General features: G+C 47.5%; 1 protein-coding gene across 5 annotated transcripts in view; it reads right to left on the bottom strand.

The window, feature by feature from the left end:
* man2a2 (mannosidase, alpha, class 2A, member 2) overlaps positions 1–15,297 on the bottom strand; it is a 51,653-nt gene that overhangs the window by 28,443 nt on the left and 7,913 nt on the right. For 4 of the 5 annotated variants that reach the window (XM_070864923.1, XM_070864919.1, XM_070864920.1 and 1 more), the window contains exons 3-11: positions 12,007–12,151; positions 10,469–10,640; positions 9,835–9,962; positions 8,537–8,710; positions 7,650–7,836; positions 4,751–4,928; positions 4,097–4,299; positions 3,045–3,227; positions 1,589–1,703 (exon numbers count right to left, since the gene is read on the bottom strand). In XM_070864923.1, coding sequence (XP_070721024.1) covers positions 1,589–1,703; positions 3,045–3,227; positions 4,097–4,299; positions 4,751–4,928; positions 7,650–7,836; positions 8,537–8,710; positions 9,835–9,962; positions 10,469–10,640; positions 12,007–12,151 — 1,485 coding nt within the window. Of the gene's footprint in view, positions 1–1,588; positions 1,704–3,044; positions 3,228–4,096; positions 4,300–4,750; positions 4,951–7,649; positions 7,837–8,536; positions 8,711–9,834; positions 9,963–10,468; positions 10,641–12,006; positions 12,152–15,297 lie in introns of all 5 variants that reach the window. The other variant, XM_070864921.1, reaches the window with a different exon arrangement.

Raw genomic sequence — 15,297 nt, 5'->3', positions numbered from 1 at the left:
GGCAGAGAGGGGGAGAGCGAGGCAGAGAGGGGGACAGAGAGAGAGACAGCGAGAGAGACAGAGAGAGAGAGACAGAGAGAGAGACAGAGAGAGAGACAGAGAGAGAGAGAGACAGAGAGAGAGAGAGAGAGAGAGAGAGAGACAGAGAGAGAGAGACAAAGACAAAGACAAAGACAGACAGAGAGAGAGAGCACTCTTTTTCAACTGGAGCCTTAAAAGTTAAATTCTCTGAGAACGGAACAGAAGCTGTCCTTACAATAGGCTCTCGTGAGAGTGACAGATCACACAGAGAGAAAGTGTGCAGCAGTGGGATGTGGAGATGAGACACCTTTTCCAATCACGGCAGACTGGATGGTGCTCGGAGGCAGCAGAATAAATATAAAAGCCAAAACCAGTAATTCTGCAGCTCACTCCTCTGCTGCTACAACCACCGTAAACCCCGAGGTGTAATTTCTGGCACATTGCAGTCTCTCCACTGCAGCATCCAATTGTTCCCGGGGTTTTCACCTCCACTGCCCAACCCCAAAGTCCGTGCGAGTGAGGAGCACTGCTTGAGGGAAGAACCACCCAACATCGATCCGAAATGTAGCTTTTACTAGTCGGAATCTGTTCCCTCAGGCTTTAACCTGAAGTAGTTTTCCAAATCTGCTTCTTCCACACTTTATATCTTATATATCTCCAAGTCCCACTTTCACCAGTCTATCCTTGTAACTCAATCCTCTGAGACTGGTGATTAGCTGTGTGGTTCTTCTCTGAACTGAAGGTCTTGCTTCATGCCCCAGTGATCAGAAAGTAACAGTACCGGAGATACAATCTGCCAGAGCTTTACACAGATTGAGCAGAACTTCCTCCGATTTGTATTCTACTACTTGAGCTATCCGGTTCAGAATTCTATTTGGTTTAATGATTGCTAATCCACATAGGCTGGACCAGTCGAGTGGCGAATCCACTAAAACCCATTGATCACTTCCAACTTTGTCCTTTGCTAGTTTCATCAATGTATGACAACATAGGTCTGTGCAGCAGAGCAGGTCTCCTGTCGTCTTGGTTAACCCTTGCCACTGGACCAAGACCTAGCTCTGTCAAGCCCGTGTGGTGACTGGTGTGCAATGGTCACCCCACGTTAAAAAAATCCACCCACAGGCATCTTCCACCCTTCAGGATGTAGTTCGGGATCCGGAGTATTAGGTCCTTCATTGAAACACCTGTGAACTCATCCCTTTTTTGGCATGTCATCCTCGTTTCGAGGGACTACCTATGAATAATTTTGTCATGATTCCTGGAGTAACTGTGACATTCGCTTTCTTTACTTCCCGTGTGCATTACTTCACACTTTGTCCAGCTCGTGCCTAAGCTGCTTCCTCCGATTTATCCTTGCTTCTACTTTGGCATCATCTGCAAATGAGTGTTGAACTCATTTGGACCAATTTGCATTGAATTTCTCAATCCAACACTGATTTCTGGGGCTCCACACTCTGCCTGGGAGACGATAAAAAATTGGCTGAAGGATAGGTTCCCCCCCCCCTTGCTCAGTTATGGCCTTAGCAATAGCTGAGCTTAGCTTTGATTAAATATCAGGTTAATTTACCATCTGTAGGAACAGTGAAGACTGGTCATATCTGTAGTTTTTCTTGTCCTGGAGTATCAGGAAGTGAGCTGCATTAATGATCACTCGTTTCAAATTCATTAGGGAGTGAAAGAGCCTGAAAAGGAAAAACAGCCCTGTGTTTATACAATGTCCCATCAAAGCCTTGTGTTTAGCATTACAATCATAGAATCAGAGAAATTTACAGCACAGAGGGAGGCATTTCAGCCCATCGTGTTCGCGCCAGCCGACAAAGAGCTATCCAGCCGAATCCCACTTTCCAGCTCTTGGTCCGTAGCCCTGTAGGTTACAGCACTTCAGGTGCACATCCAAGTACTTTTTAAATATGGTGAGGGTTTCTGCCTCTATCACCCTTTCAGGCAGTGAGTTCCAGACCCCCACCACCCTCTGGGGGAAGAAATGTTCCCTCATCTCCCCACCAATTACTTTAAATCTATGTCCCCTGGTTGTTGCCCTGCTGCTAAGGGAAATAGGTCCTTCTTATTCACTCTATCCACACCCCTCATAATTTTATACACCTCAATAAGGTCTCTCCTCAGCCTCCTCTGTTCTAAAGAAAACAAATCCAGCCTATCCAATCTTTCCTCATAGCCATAAGCAGGAACTTTATGTAAACCCTTCTGGGTTTACATGGCAGGTTTAAACTGCTGAAATAAGACTTTAGTGGTCTTCATAAACCAGGCCAACTATTGCACAGTTCGGCAACAGAAACATTTATTTGAAAATAAACACCCCAGTGAAACAGCAGAGGTTGTTCCTCAGCTGGGGAATGGGAATAGGATCCTGTGAAATTAAAGGTGAGCTGGGAGCATTTGCGTCAGCTGTGGCTCAGTGGGCAGCACCATCGCCCGAGTCAGAAGATTCAAGTCTCACTCCAGAGACTTGAGCACATAAATTGAGGTTGACACTCCAGTGCAGTACTGAGGGAGTACTGCACTGTCGGAGGGGCCGTCTTTCGGATGAGACGTTAAACTGAGGCCCCGTCTGCTTCTCTCAGGTGGACGTAAGAGAGCAGGGGAATGCTTCCCGGTGTCCTAGCCAATATTTATCCCTCAATTAACATAGCAAAACAAATTATCTGGTCATTGCTGTGTGTGGGAGCTTGGGTTGCGCAAATTGGTTGCCACATTTTCCACATTACAACAGTGACTACACTCCGAAAGTACTTCATTGCCTGTAAAGCGCTTTGAGACGTCCGGTGGTCGTGAAAGGCGCTATATAAATGCAAGTCTTTATTTCTTTAATCTCAAATTGTGCCCTTCATTCATTTTATACTCTGCGGGGGAGGGGGGCAGATGGTCCCCAAGCCTCAGCGAGGCAACCTGCCCTTGTGCACACTCCATTCCAGGCAATGAAGAAGCCTATTTGTGTGGATTTCTCATTAGTTAGGTTTGGAGTACGATGACGGGTTACCATACTGACGTGACGTGATGCATACCTGATCCCGTAGTCAACGACCACCACTTCCTTTGAGGTGCCAGTGATGGCGTCGTGGTGCTGGAACAGTCCTATGTTCCGCCGAGCTTCTGTCAGCGAGCTATAATCAGAAACCGGGTATTCACTGTCCGCACCGCAGCGCCGAGCATGACTCAGGGCCAAGCTGTAGAGGATCTCAGCTGCTCTGCAATAAAATGACAGGTTTTTACAGGAGGCCAGCCAGGGGTCATTTCATAAAATTACCAACGCACACCAGTTGACAGAATTTTACAGAAGTAAGTTATTCAGCTTATTTTACTAGTTCCGAGAGCTGAATCCCAATCCATTGTCCTGTCTCCGTATTACCCGATACTTTTGTTTATAGAATATTTATCCACTTCCTGTACAAAGGTTACTCTGCTTCCACCATTGTAACAATCCTGTATAAAGAATTCTCCTAACCTCTCCTTTCGTTCTTTGATGATCTGAAATTTATGTCCTCCAATGACTGAGTAACCAAACCGTGGAAATAGTTTTTCCTGCTTTAAGAACATAAAAGAATAGGAGTAGGCCATATGGCCCCTCGAGCCTGCTCCGCCATTCAATACGATCATGGCTGATCCGATCATGGACTCAGCTCCACTTCCCTTCCCGCTCCCCATAACCCCTTATTCCCTTATCGGTTAAGATACTTAATCGGAACTCCTCACAACACTGAATCTCTAACAGATCCCATCTTAACCTTCTCTGCTCTACTGAAAGGAGCCCAATTTCTCTGGTCTCTCCTCATAAATAAAATCCCTCTTCCCTGGTATCACCCTGGTGCATCTCTCCTGCAGCCTTTCGATGGCCTTGACATCGTTCCTAAATGAGGGTGCCCAAACTCCTGTGCTGTTTTCCATTAAACAAAAACAATCTCTCTCCTCTCCTCCCGACACCCCCCCCCCCCCCACGGCTCGCATATACTTTGGATGTGATGTTTTTCCCAAGAATTATCCCTCTCCAGTGAGCCAGAACGTGAAGACTCCAAGTAAAAACACAGCCCTCCTTCGAAACAAGCTGAAGGCTCCTTACCTGAGGTGCGATTCCAGCACTCGGTCCAGATTCTTATAGAAAGGCCGGGACGTAAAATAGCCACTCCAATAATGGTCCTCGCGGTCAGCATAGGTGAAGAAGTCCCCACTGAGTACAGGGTAGGATGGAGGCTTGCTTCCAGGGCTGACATCATTCTTCTTATAAACAGCATCAAAGTACTCAGACAGTGTCCCAAACTGCACCTGAAAGCAAACCAATGGTCAGTCAGAGCAGTGCAAGGGGAGGATACCCAGAGACTGAATGCACAGCTTCCTTCTCTCTTTAAATTTTCCTCTTTTCTCCCATCGCCCAAGACGCTGACTTCCGACTCTGGTTTATTTGTTATGGGTGCCCTCCAGTACCTTTCCCAGCAACCGTTATTCATGCATGAGTTTTGGCAGGCTATCCAACTGTGGAGGGCATCACAGCGGAGCCCAATTTGGTCTCATCTAGTGCCCAGGCACTTCCAGGTTTCTCTGCAAGAAGCTGTTAGATGAGAAACTCCCAGCAACTTACCCTTGCCTAATCCAGGGGCACTGCAATCAACGGTTTCCTCAACCACTGCCCTGGCCAGCTAGCTCAGCGCCGACTGTGCATTAAGAGTTTACTACTGAACCACTGGAAGCCAGATTTCACCCTCGACAGAGCACTTACTTGCACATGAAGCTCTGGGTGAGAGTTCATGTAGTTGAAAAGTCGCTCATAATTCTGGAACTGCTGGTCCCACTCCAGAGCTTTGTCGTAACGAAAATCATCTCCGAGAGGGATGAGAACCACTTTGCTGCGATACAGTTTGGACTTTTTTCGATACTGATCCAAGAGTAAATTTGCCCTGAGCGAAGAGAGAGAAGAATCTGTAGTGAGAGAGAACAGATGTGGAAGGAAGGCAAGAGCAAGCCTAGTATTGTCATCAGCAACAAACAGACTACATCAATCACCTGTGTTTTCCTTAGAGGAAAAGCAAACGCCATCAGGATAACAGCGACATGCTAACAGAAGTTGGGATTTCAAAGCAATGAGTATGGAATCTTGCTAAATAAATCGAGACAGACAGAATATATATATATATAATATGCACAGACTTCCTATCAACATGAATAATAGAAACTTCCTATGTAATCATCACGCTGTAATTACACCTTCCCACCAGTGGAGACACTGCAGTACCAGTGTCAGGAGCAGGTCATTACAGCTGGACAAATTTAGATAGGCAGCTTCCACTGTGAATGTGAACACTGACATTAATTATGGAAACTTTTATAAAATCAAGAACAGAATGCAAGACAGTAAAATGGGGACTGAATTATTTCTGCATAGCCTGGTCCAATTAGCCCCGCTCTCTAACCTTACTCCACTTACACAGAAGCTCCAACATGGAAACAGGCCATTCAACCCAACCAGTCATGTTGACCTTTACCCTACATGTGGCCGATCGGTTTACCCACCCTGTTCCTATATCCCCACAGCCTCTTCTCCTTCATCCACCTAACCAATATAATCTTTAACATTGAGGCTGAAACTGTGTCAATCACTCAGTGAAATCCACAGCCTCACAACTCTGTCTAAGGAAGCTTCTCTTGCTCACGTCTTACATTTAATCTTGTATCTATGTCCCCTTGACCTGAACCCCTCAATTACTAGAAACAGTCTGCTTCTATCCACCCTGTCCCACCCTTTTACAAATATTGAAACACTTCTCATATCGTCCTATAATCTGCATTGTTCTCGAGCCACAATTTTTGCAAAACTTTCATATTTGTATTTTCTCATAACCAGGCAGCATCCTAGTGAATCTGAGTTATACCCTGTCTGAAGCCTCAACTTCCTATAGTGCGGAGCCCAATACTGCACATCCCTTCTCGACTCCCTGTGTACAGTCATGGAAGGTCGACGTGCGTCTAGATTAGCAGCAAAACAAAACTAGGAACACAAAAACCCACCTCCCGTTGGGTAAATGGAGCTTAGGACAGCAAGGTCCTGGATTCAACTGATCTGTGTGGTGTTAGTTGATCTCAACTAGGATAGGAGAATTCTACCATCGGCCTCAGTGACTGAGTGGAGTTAAAGGGAAAACAATCAAGGGTGGTTTGCACTTCAGGTTATTATCCAACGTTCCTAGTACGGCAAGTGGGAAAACTGGCAAGATACAACAAGGAAGACTATTCCACCCATCTAAGCTCATTCACCAAGAATCTACTCCCATCAGCGGTGGCTCAGTGGGCAGCCCTCTCACTTCTGTGTTCAAGTCCCACTCCAGAGACTTGAGCACAAAAATCTAGGCCAACACGCCAGCGCAGTACTGAGGGAGCACTGCACTGTCAGAGAGGCAGCACTGCACTGTCGGAGAGGCAGTACTGAGGGAGCACTGCACTGACGGAGAGGCAGTACTGAGGGAGCACTGCACTGACGGAGAGGCAGTACTGAGGGAGCACTGCACTGTCGGAGAGGCAGTACTGAGGGAGCACTGCACTGACGGAGAGGCAGTACTGAGGGAGCACTGCACTGTCGGAGAGGCAGTACTGAGGGAGCACTGCACTGTCGGAGAGGCAGTACTGAGGGAGCACTGCACTGTCGGAGAGGCAGTACTGAGGGAGCACTGCACTATCAGAGAGGCAGTACTGAGGGAGCACTGCACTGTCAGAGAGGCAGTACTGAGGGAGCACTGCACTGACGGAGGGGCAGTGCTGAGGGAGTGTTGCACTTGGGAGGTGCCGTCTTTTGGATGAGACGTTAAACCGAGGTCCTGTCTGCTCTCTCAAATGGACGTAAAAGATCCCATGGCGTTCTTTCAAAGGAGAGCAGGGAAGTTATCCCCGGTGTCCTGGGGCCAATATGTATCCCTCAATCAACATCACTAAAACGATTACCTGGTCATTATGACATGGCTGTTTGTGGGAGCTTGCTGTGCACAAATTGGCTGCCGCGTTTCCTCTATTACAACAGTGACTACACTCTAAAAGTACATCATTGGCTGTAAAGTACTTTGAGACGTCCTGAGATCATGAAAGGCGCTGTAGAAATGCAAGTCTTTTTTCCTTCTTAATTCAGCATTCAACCGGCTCTTGAATAATTGCAGGGACTTTTGCCTCCACTACCAGCCTGCCTTACTCCTCCGCTCCCCCCCTAGAGGTCTGTTCCACAAGTTAATCACATGAAGAACCTAACACAGTGAGATATCAACCAACTTCTTAAGAGACTGAACAGAACACATGGACAGTTTAAAACACACTCAAATTCCAAGGAAGTCAGTCCTCCCATGACGAAGATTGCACAAGCAGGTACAACAATTCGACCTATCTAAGTTCATCGACCCAAGAATCAACTGCAACCCCAGTTAGAACCGACAAGACTAGTGCGCTCACGGGCATGCGTGGAGAGCAGAGAGAGCTCGAGTGATGGCAAGAAACACAAATACTAAAAAAAAGGCCGACTAGTGAGGATCAGAGTTAAACGTTCCCGTCACACAGACGAAAGCTTTATCCTACGAACGGTGAGAGAGAAATCAGTACAAAGGACAAGCTAAGCCACAGGGGCCCACCTGGTCAGTTCCTACCTCTCCTCTACATTGAGATCGGTTATAGCTTTCGGCGGGACTTTCCAGGGGCAGCTGATGCGGCCCCCGGGGAGGCGGCGAAAGTCAAACTGGCAGCAGATTTTGGGGTCGGGCCCACAGGTATGAGGGACGTCGTAACTGTAGAATGGCATTAGCTGACAGAAGATATCAGTGCTCGAGTCGGTGTCTGGAACAAGGGCAAAGCAAAATACTCATTTTAGTCACAAATCAATATGGATCAGGAGTGAACCATACAGCCCCTCGAGCTTGCACCACCATTCAATGAGATCATGGCTGATCATTGACCTCAATTCCACTTTCCCGCCCGATCCCCATATCCCTAGAGTCCAAAAATCTATCGGTCTTAGCCTTGAATATACTCAATGACTCAGCATCCACAGCCCTCTGGGGCAGAGAATTCCAAAGATGCAAACCCTCTGAGTGAAGAAATTCCTCATCTCTGTATTAAATGGCCGACCCCTTATCCAGAGACTGTGACCCCCCCCCCCGCTAGTTCTGGACACCCCAGCCCGGGGGAAACATCCTCTCAGCATCTACTTTGACAAGCCCTCTCCGACTCTTGTATGTTTCAATGAGATCACCTCTCATTCTTCTGAACTCCAGAGAGTACAGGCCCAGTCCACTCCATTTGTTAAGGAATCCCAGTAACAATTAAATGGACTTTTCCCTCTCCCATAATCTGCAAGTTTAGAGACAAAACAAAGAGGGGGAGAATGCTGGAAACACATCGATGAAGTCAGCACCTGGGAGAGAGACAGCTGCTCTTTCAGAAACTAAAGGACTCCCTGTGCGTTTCCAGCAGTTTATGTGTTTATTTCAGCTTTTCAACATTCCTCGGACTTCCTTGCAGGGCTGCTCACACTTACCCCAGGTCTGCCTCCACATGAATTCCAGACTTTTGGTGGCTGCAAAGTGTTTTTTGATGGAGTAATGCACTCGCTGGATCAGCATATTGGTCAGGTTGGAGCGTTTGAGCAGGTAGGACATGGTCGAGCTGTGTCCGAAAGGGTCGATTGCCCAGCCCGATTTCGGGATCACTCCTGCAAATACGAGAAGTGGGAACTCAACGGGGTAAACACCAAATCAACAACGGGGTAAACATCGCACCTAAAGAGCCGTAACCGACAAGGAAAGTAACAAAGGCATTGCATTTCCCGAGTGGACGAAGATACAAGAGCTAAAAAAAAAAACTTTAACACATTCAGTTTAAAATAAGACTTGCATTTATATAGCACCTTTCCCCAAAGCGCTTTACAGCGAATTAAGTGTAGTCACTGTTGCAATGTGGGAAACACGGCAGCCAAATTGCGCACAGCAAGCTCCCACACACAGCAATGTGATAATGACCAGATAATTATTTTTAATGTAGTCTGACTTCAGTCAAAGGGAATAGAAGTTTGGGATTTCAAACGTATTTTAAAATTTAGTCATCTCCTCTCCCCGATTTCCCCCCCCCCCACCCCAAACATGCTCTGCTCCTCTGCTCTCGGTGCTGAATGTCATTCCACAGCTGCCAGTTGCCCTCCAGTGTCCTGCCCTCCTTCACGTGAGCCTTATCAATGAGTGTTGGTAAGCAAATTGACTGTGCACTTTTAGAAGCTCCTCAATTCAAGGGGAACAAGTGATCCACTGGGTCAGTCAGGTCTTTAATCTCTGGGATCTGGGTTCCAATTCAGCCCGATCTGCAAAGCTCCCACATGAAAGGACTGCAACCACAGGCTCATTGCACAAAGATACCCCTGAACTGGCTGCCTCACTCAAAACGCCACAAGGGGACTGGTGTAAGAAGTGGCAAATGTTACACATGGAGATCAAATGTTGTGGCAATAAGGAGTCTTTACCTGTATCTAACCTGTGCTGTACCTGCCCTGGGAGTGTTTGATGGGACAGTGTGGAGGGAGCTTTACTCTGTATCTAACCCCTTGCTGTACCTGCCCTGGTCGTGTTTGATGGGGCAGTGTAGAGGGAGCTTTACTCTGTATCTACCTGTGCGAAAAGGCAATAAATGATCATATAGAGTTTGATGCTCACAATGGGGAAACATTCCATCTCAAGATTAATGCCTTGTACCTTCATGAGTGCAAAATTCACACCAGAAGAAAAATCCCTCGAATCCATAAGCATCTCGATGTCAAATTCATTCCTCGTCAATGTAGACACTTACCGATATTTTTCTCCAGCCACTGATGTCCTTCGATTAGCTGGTCAATCATTGCAAAATAGTGGGAGTTGGCTTCATCTGTCATTACCCAGCCTCCCGTCACAAACTCCAACTGACCATTAGCTGCCAGCCTGGTGATCGAACCAAACAACACGCATTCAGGTAAATGCCAATAAATCAGGCAATGCACCCATTAAATCAAGCTATATCTGAAGAAGAGCTGCACAATGCAAGGAAAATGAATGAATGCCACACTACAGCAAAGCTGGTCACTGAGTAAACAGCATCAACTCCTAATTTAGCTTGACCAAGGCGACAAGATGATAACTGCTTCTGCTGAATGAATTCTGGTTACAATCGATCCCAATGTCTTTTGGCAAGGGAAGGAGATGGCAGGGGGTGGCGGATTAATAAAAATATCTGACCAGTCTCCAGTAACCTGTGCTGGAACGAGTACACAGACTGGGAGAAAACAGAGTCAGGCTGGTGTGTGATGCCTCCATAGGTCAAACAGCCTGTGTCTGGCTACTTGGGTACAGTATGGGAGGGTGACGGGGACCTGTGGCACCCTTCCGAACTCGAGTCAGTGCCTTTACGAGAGAACTATTGTGAAGAGAGGCATCCTGCCCCAGCGTACCTGCGCACGGCTGCCCTTTTCTGAGTGTCAATGTTGTCCCACCATTTGGAGAAGAAGGAGATCTCGGCCCAGATAAAGCGGCGCCTCGCGTCCTCCTGCAGTTTCAGGACCATGTTGTTCAGAATATGCTGTGTCTGGTCCTGGTAATATTTGTCAAAGGTCTTTATCCAGCCTGTGTGACAGAAACGGAGAGTTATAACCGTCGGGGTTTTCACATCTCTCAGAAACAATCCTCGGTGCTTTACATACAAGGAATTACCCATTTTAGGAACACAAGAATCAGGAGCAAGAGCTGGTCACATGGCCCCTCGAGCCTGTTCCGCCATTCAATTAGATCATGGCTGATCTTCCCCGCCCTGTCCCCATATCCTTGGATTGCCCTGGAGCCCAAAAATCTATCGATCACAGTCTTGAATATACTCAACGACTCAGCATCCACATCCCTCTGGGGTAGAGAATTCCAAATATTCACAACCCTGAGTGAAGAAATTCCCCCTCATCTCCGGCCTAAATAATCGGCCCCTTATTTTAAGACTATACCCCCTAGTCCCGGACTCTCCAGCCAGGGGAAACAACCTCTCAGCATCTACCCTGTCAATCGCCCTCATAATCTTACATGTTTCAATTAGATCACCTTTCATTCATTCTTCTAAACTCCACAGAGTGTAGGCCCAATCTATGCAATCTCTCCTCAAAGGACACAGATTAATCTAGTGAACCTTTGTTGCACCACCTCTAAGGCAAGTACGTCCTTCCTCAGGTAAGGAGACCAAAACTGTGCACGGTACTCCAGGTGTGGTCTCACCAAAGCCCTGTACAATTGTAGATGCACATAGCAGTCAATCGGCACACAGCAAGATCTCAAACGGCAATAAGATGAATGACCAGTTAATCCATTGTGTTAGTTGGGGGACCAATGATGGCCCGTACACCTGAAATCGCTGCTCCCCTCCCCTCCCCTTCACCACCCCCCCATCCCCCACCCCAAACAGTGCCATGTGATCTTTAATGTCCACCAGAACCAGCAGACTCTGTTTAACATCTCATCTGAAAGAAGACAGTGCAGCATTCCCTCGGCACTGCACTGGCGCACCAGCCGGGAATGTGCTCAAGTCCTGGAGCGGGACTCGAAGCCGCAATCTCGGACGCAAGAGACTGTTAAAAAGAAACAGGTTCTCCCCAACCACAAGCCACTGCGAATGTGGCAAGTCTAGGCTAGTGTTGCTCGTGGCTCGATGAGATCGACATACCAGCATGACTAAAACCTATATAGAAGCAGCTACAGGTACACAGGCTAGCTGACTGCTGATCCCCCTCATTAGACTTATCACACAAGCAAAGTTCCAGGGATCGTAACTGCTTACTCTGGCCACAACTGCAGTCTATGTTTTTATGAAGCCACCAGATACGTTACTTATGTACAGAAATACAAAACCAGCAGAGCCATAGTTAGTTCTTCATAAAATTAACTCCAGACGACTCCTGAAACCAATTTCCCCCCGTTCCCAAATAGCATCAGCTTCCAGTGTTCCTCTCACCTGGATCGTTGTGGGAATGGGGCACCACGTACACCTGCAATGGTTCCTTGTCCCACTCGTGCTCGTCATACGTGATCTCGAAGCCCTGCTTCCAAGCGCCACCGTCCAAGTTATCGAACTTCAACAGGGAATAAACATCCAGCATCTGATGGGACAAAATAGCAGGGGCTTTACCAAGACTGCCGCCTTTAGCCGTATTTGCACACTGCAGCTTGAAATTACTAAATCAATGTTGCAAGCGATTAGTCGCTGACCAAAGGCACTTGCCCCAAGTTCAGAGAAACATGGGTGGGCGAGCGTGGGGCTGCCCCCTAACTCTCTCTCTCCCAGCCCAGCCGACTGCAGAATTCTGCATCCCTTCATTCATTCTAGCCTCAAGCCACACATTCCAGGATCTGGTTACTGAGTGAATACATTAATCCCAATTACCAGCAGTGATTATACGTCCTCGGAACATAGCAAGGTTGCCTTTGATTACTTTTGTTTATTTGCAATGAATATTTTAAGCTTTCGCTGCGAGATAATTTGATTCAGAACAAAAACGGCGCCCCGCAAGGCAGCACTAATTACAATTCAAAATGAAAACGTTCAGTAGTTTTGAAGGTTCTGCTTCCCAAAGGACACATCCGTGGTACTCTGGGTATCAGTCTTATCTCGAGTTTGTCCTTAATGCATAATTCACACATTCTCAATGCCACTAGAAAATGCTGGAAATTAAAACAGCTGATCTGTCAGTGTTAGCATCAGAGGAGACGGATTCAGAGGTGCTGAACCCGAACCTCACCACGGCTGGTTAGATGTTGATGGACATCTTGTGAATTTGCAGCATTGTCCGCTTTTAATTCAGATGTTGTGCGTTCATGGTTTTTCTGTATTTAAAAAAATAAATCTCTACTGCCTCAAACATGATGCGACCAACATCGTTAAGCAAATATTGATGTGCTGCATGATGCAGAATTTCAAACACAGAAGCCCAACCTTCACAAAACCAGTGTCTAGAGGAAACGCAGAATATATCCCAAGATCCAATGGTAGAAGAATTGTATCAAGGGCACTCCCCAAAGCCTTTCCACCATCTACAAGGCACAAGTCAAGATGGAATACTCTCCACTTGCCTGGATGAGTGCAGCTCCAACAACACTCAAGAAGTTCGACACCATCCAGGACAAAGCAGCCCGCTTGATCGGCACGCTACCCACCACCTTCAACATTCACTCCCTCCACCACCGGCGCACCGTGGCTGCAGTGTGCACCGTCTACAAGATGCACTGCAGCAACTCACCAAGGCTGCTTCACCAGCCTTCGCCTCCCAAACCCGTGACCTCCACCACCGAGAAGGACAAGGGCAGCAGGCGCATGGGAACACCACCACTTCCACGTTCCCCTCCCAGTCACACACCATCCCGGAAATATATCGGCCGTTCCTTCATCGTCGCTGGGTCACAATCCTGGAACTCCCTCCCTAACAGCACTGTGGGAGCACCTTCACCACACGGACTGCAGCGGTTCAAGAAGGTGGCTCACCACCACCTTCTCAAGGGGCAGTTAGGGATGGGCAATAAATGCTGACCTTGCCAGCGACGCCCACATCCCAGGAACTAATTTTTTTTTTAAACTTGGATCAGATGATCTGGTTATGAACAAGCAACAAAATATTCTATGCTATCAGGGTCACTTTCTTCAACATTAGTGCCTATTCACCCAATTACTTTAGCAATAGAGCAAGTCATGTGCATGAATCTTGCTGTAACTGTGGATTCAGGTACAATGTGTTCACACCAGGAACTATGAACCAGGTAAACTTAGCTCATCCACCCAGAAAGAACGAACAGGTCCTTCTGCAAACATCCAGCTATTGTGGTTTAAAAATATATATATTTGTTTTTGGGATGTGGGATGTTGGCCATATTTATTGTAGATCTGATGGTAGTGGGCCTTCTCCTTAAACCTCCGCAGTCCTTGTGGTCATGGTGCTGCCACAGTGGCATTAACAACAACTTGTATTTATATAGCGCCTTCAACGTCCCAAGGCGCTTCACAGCAGTGTTACAAGACAAAAAAATAAATTTGACACCGAGCCAGATAAGGAGAAATTAGCGCAGGTGACTAAAAGCTTGGTCAGAGATATGTTTTAGCAAGTGCCCTGAAGGAGGAAATCGAGGTAGCGAGGCGGAGAGGTTTACAGAGGGAGTTCCAGAGCTTGGGGCCCAGGCAACAGAAGGCACAGACACCAATGGTGGAGCGATTATAAACAGGGATGCTCAGGAGGGCAGAATTTGAGGAGCGCAGACATCTTGGGCGGGTTGTGGGACTGGAGGAGATTACAGAGATAGGGAGGGGCGAGGCCATGGAGGGATTTGTAAGCAACGATGAGAATTTTGAAATCGAAGGATTGCTTAATCGGGAGCCAATGTAGGTCGGCGAGCACAGGGGTGATGGGTGAGCGGGACTTGGTGCGAGCTAGGACACGGGCAGCCGAGTTTTGGATGACCTCAAGTTTATGTAGGCTAGAATGTGGGAGGCCAGCCAGGAGTGCGTTGGAACGGTCAAGTCTAGAGGTAACAAAGGCATGGATGAGGGTTTCAGCAGCAGATGAGCTGAGGCAGGGGCGGAGACGGGCGATGTTAGAGGTGGAAATAGGCGATTTTAGCTGTGGATATTTGGCTAGAATATGACACATAGGTTGCAAACAGTCTGGTTCAGTTTCAGACAGATGCTAGGGAGAGGGATGGAGTCGGTGGCTAGGAACACAGTTTGTGGTGGGGGACCAAAGACAATGGTTTCAGGCTTCCCAATATTTAATTAAGGTTAAGGAGCGAATCTCAGGACCATCAATGAACGGTGACGTGCAAGTCAGCACGGTGCATGACTTGGAGGCAATGGTGATCCCATGACAGTTCTGCTCTTGTCCTTCTCTGAGTGATATAGGTCAGAGAGGAGAGAGCTGCTTGATTGATCCCACCATTACCCGAGCTGCAGGTCCGCTCCACATATTGATCACTTTTTGTGAGAGGAACATCAGTCTTAAATTTGAACCTGCACTTAGAATTTACCGTTTCTATACCGTTTGCTGAATGGTCACCTCTCAGTCCTTCGATAGTAGGAATCAGTCTGGCTCGCCGCTGGAACATCACCACCGTCTCAGTGACCAGAACCAGGCCTGCTGTTGAACGTGGAATTTGTATTTCTGGACAAACAGCACTGTGCGGCACTTCGAGCACATTTCACCTGGGGCAGCAGGGACTGGACGATCTGCCCAACCTCTCACAGCTACCAGGCAGAAAATGCAGG

Source organism: Pristiophorus japonicus, chromosome 21, assembly GCF_044704955.1.
Source record: "Pristiophorus japonicus isolate sPriJap1 chromosome 21, sPriJap1.hap1, whole genome shotgun sequence".
Lineage (NCBI taxonomy): Eukaryota > Metazoa > Chordata > Chondrichthyes > Pristiophoridae > Pristiophorus > Pristiophorus japonicus.
This window is presented reverse-complemented; position numbering and strand designations above follow the sequence as displayed.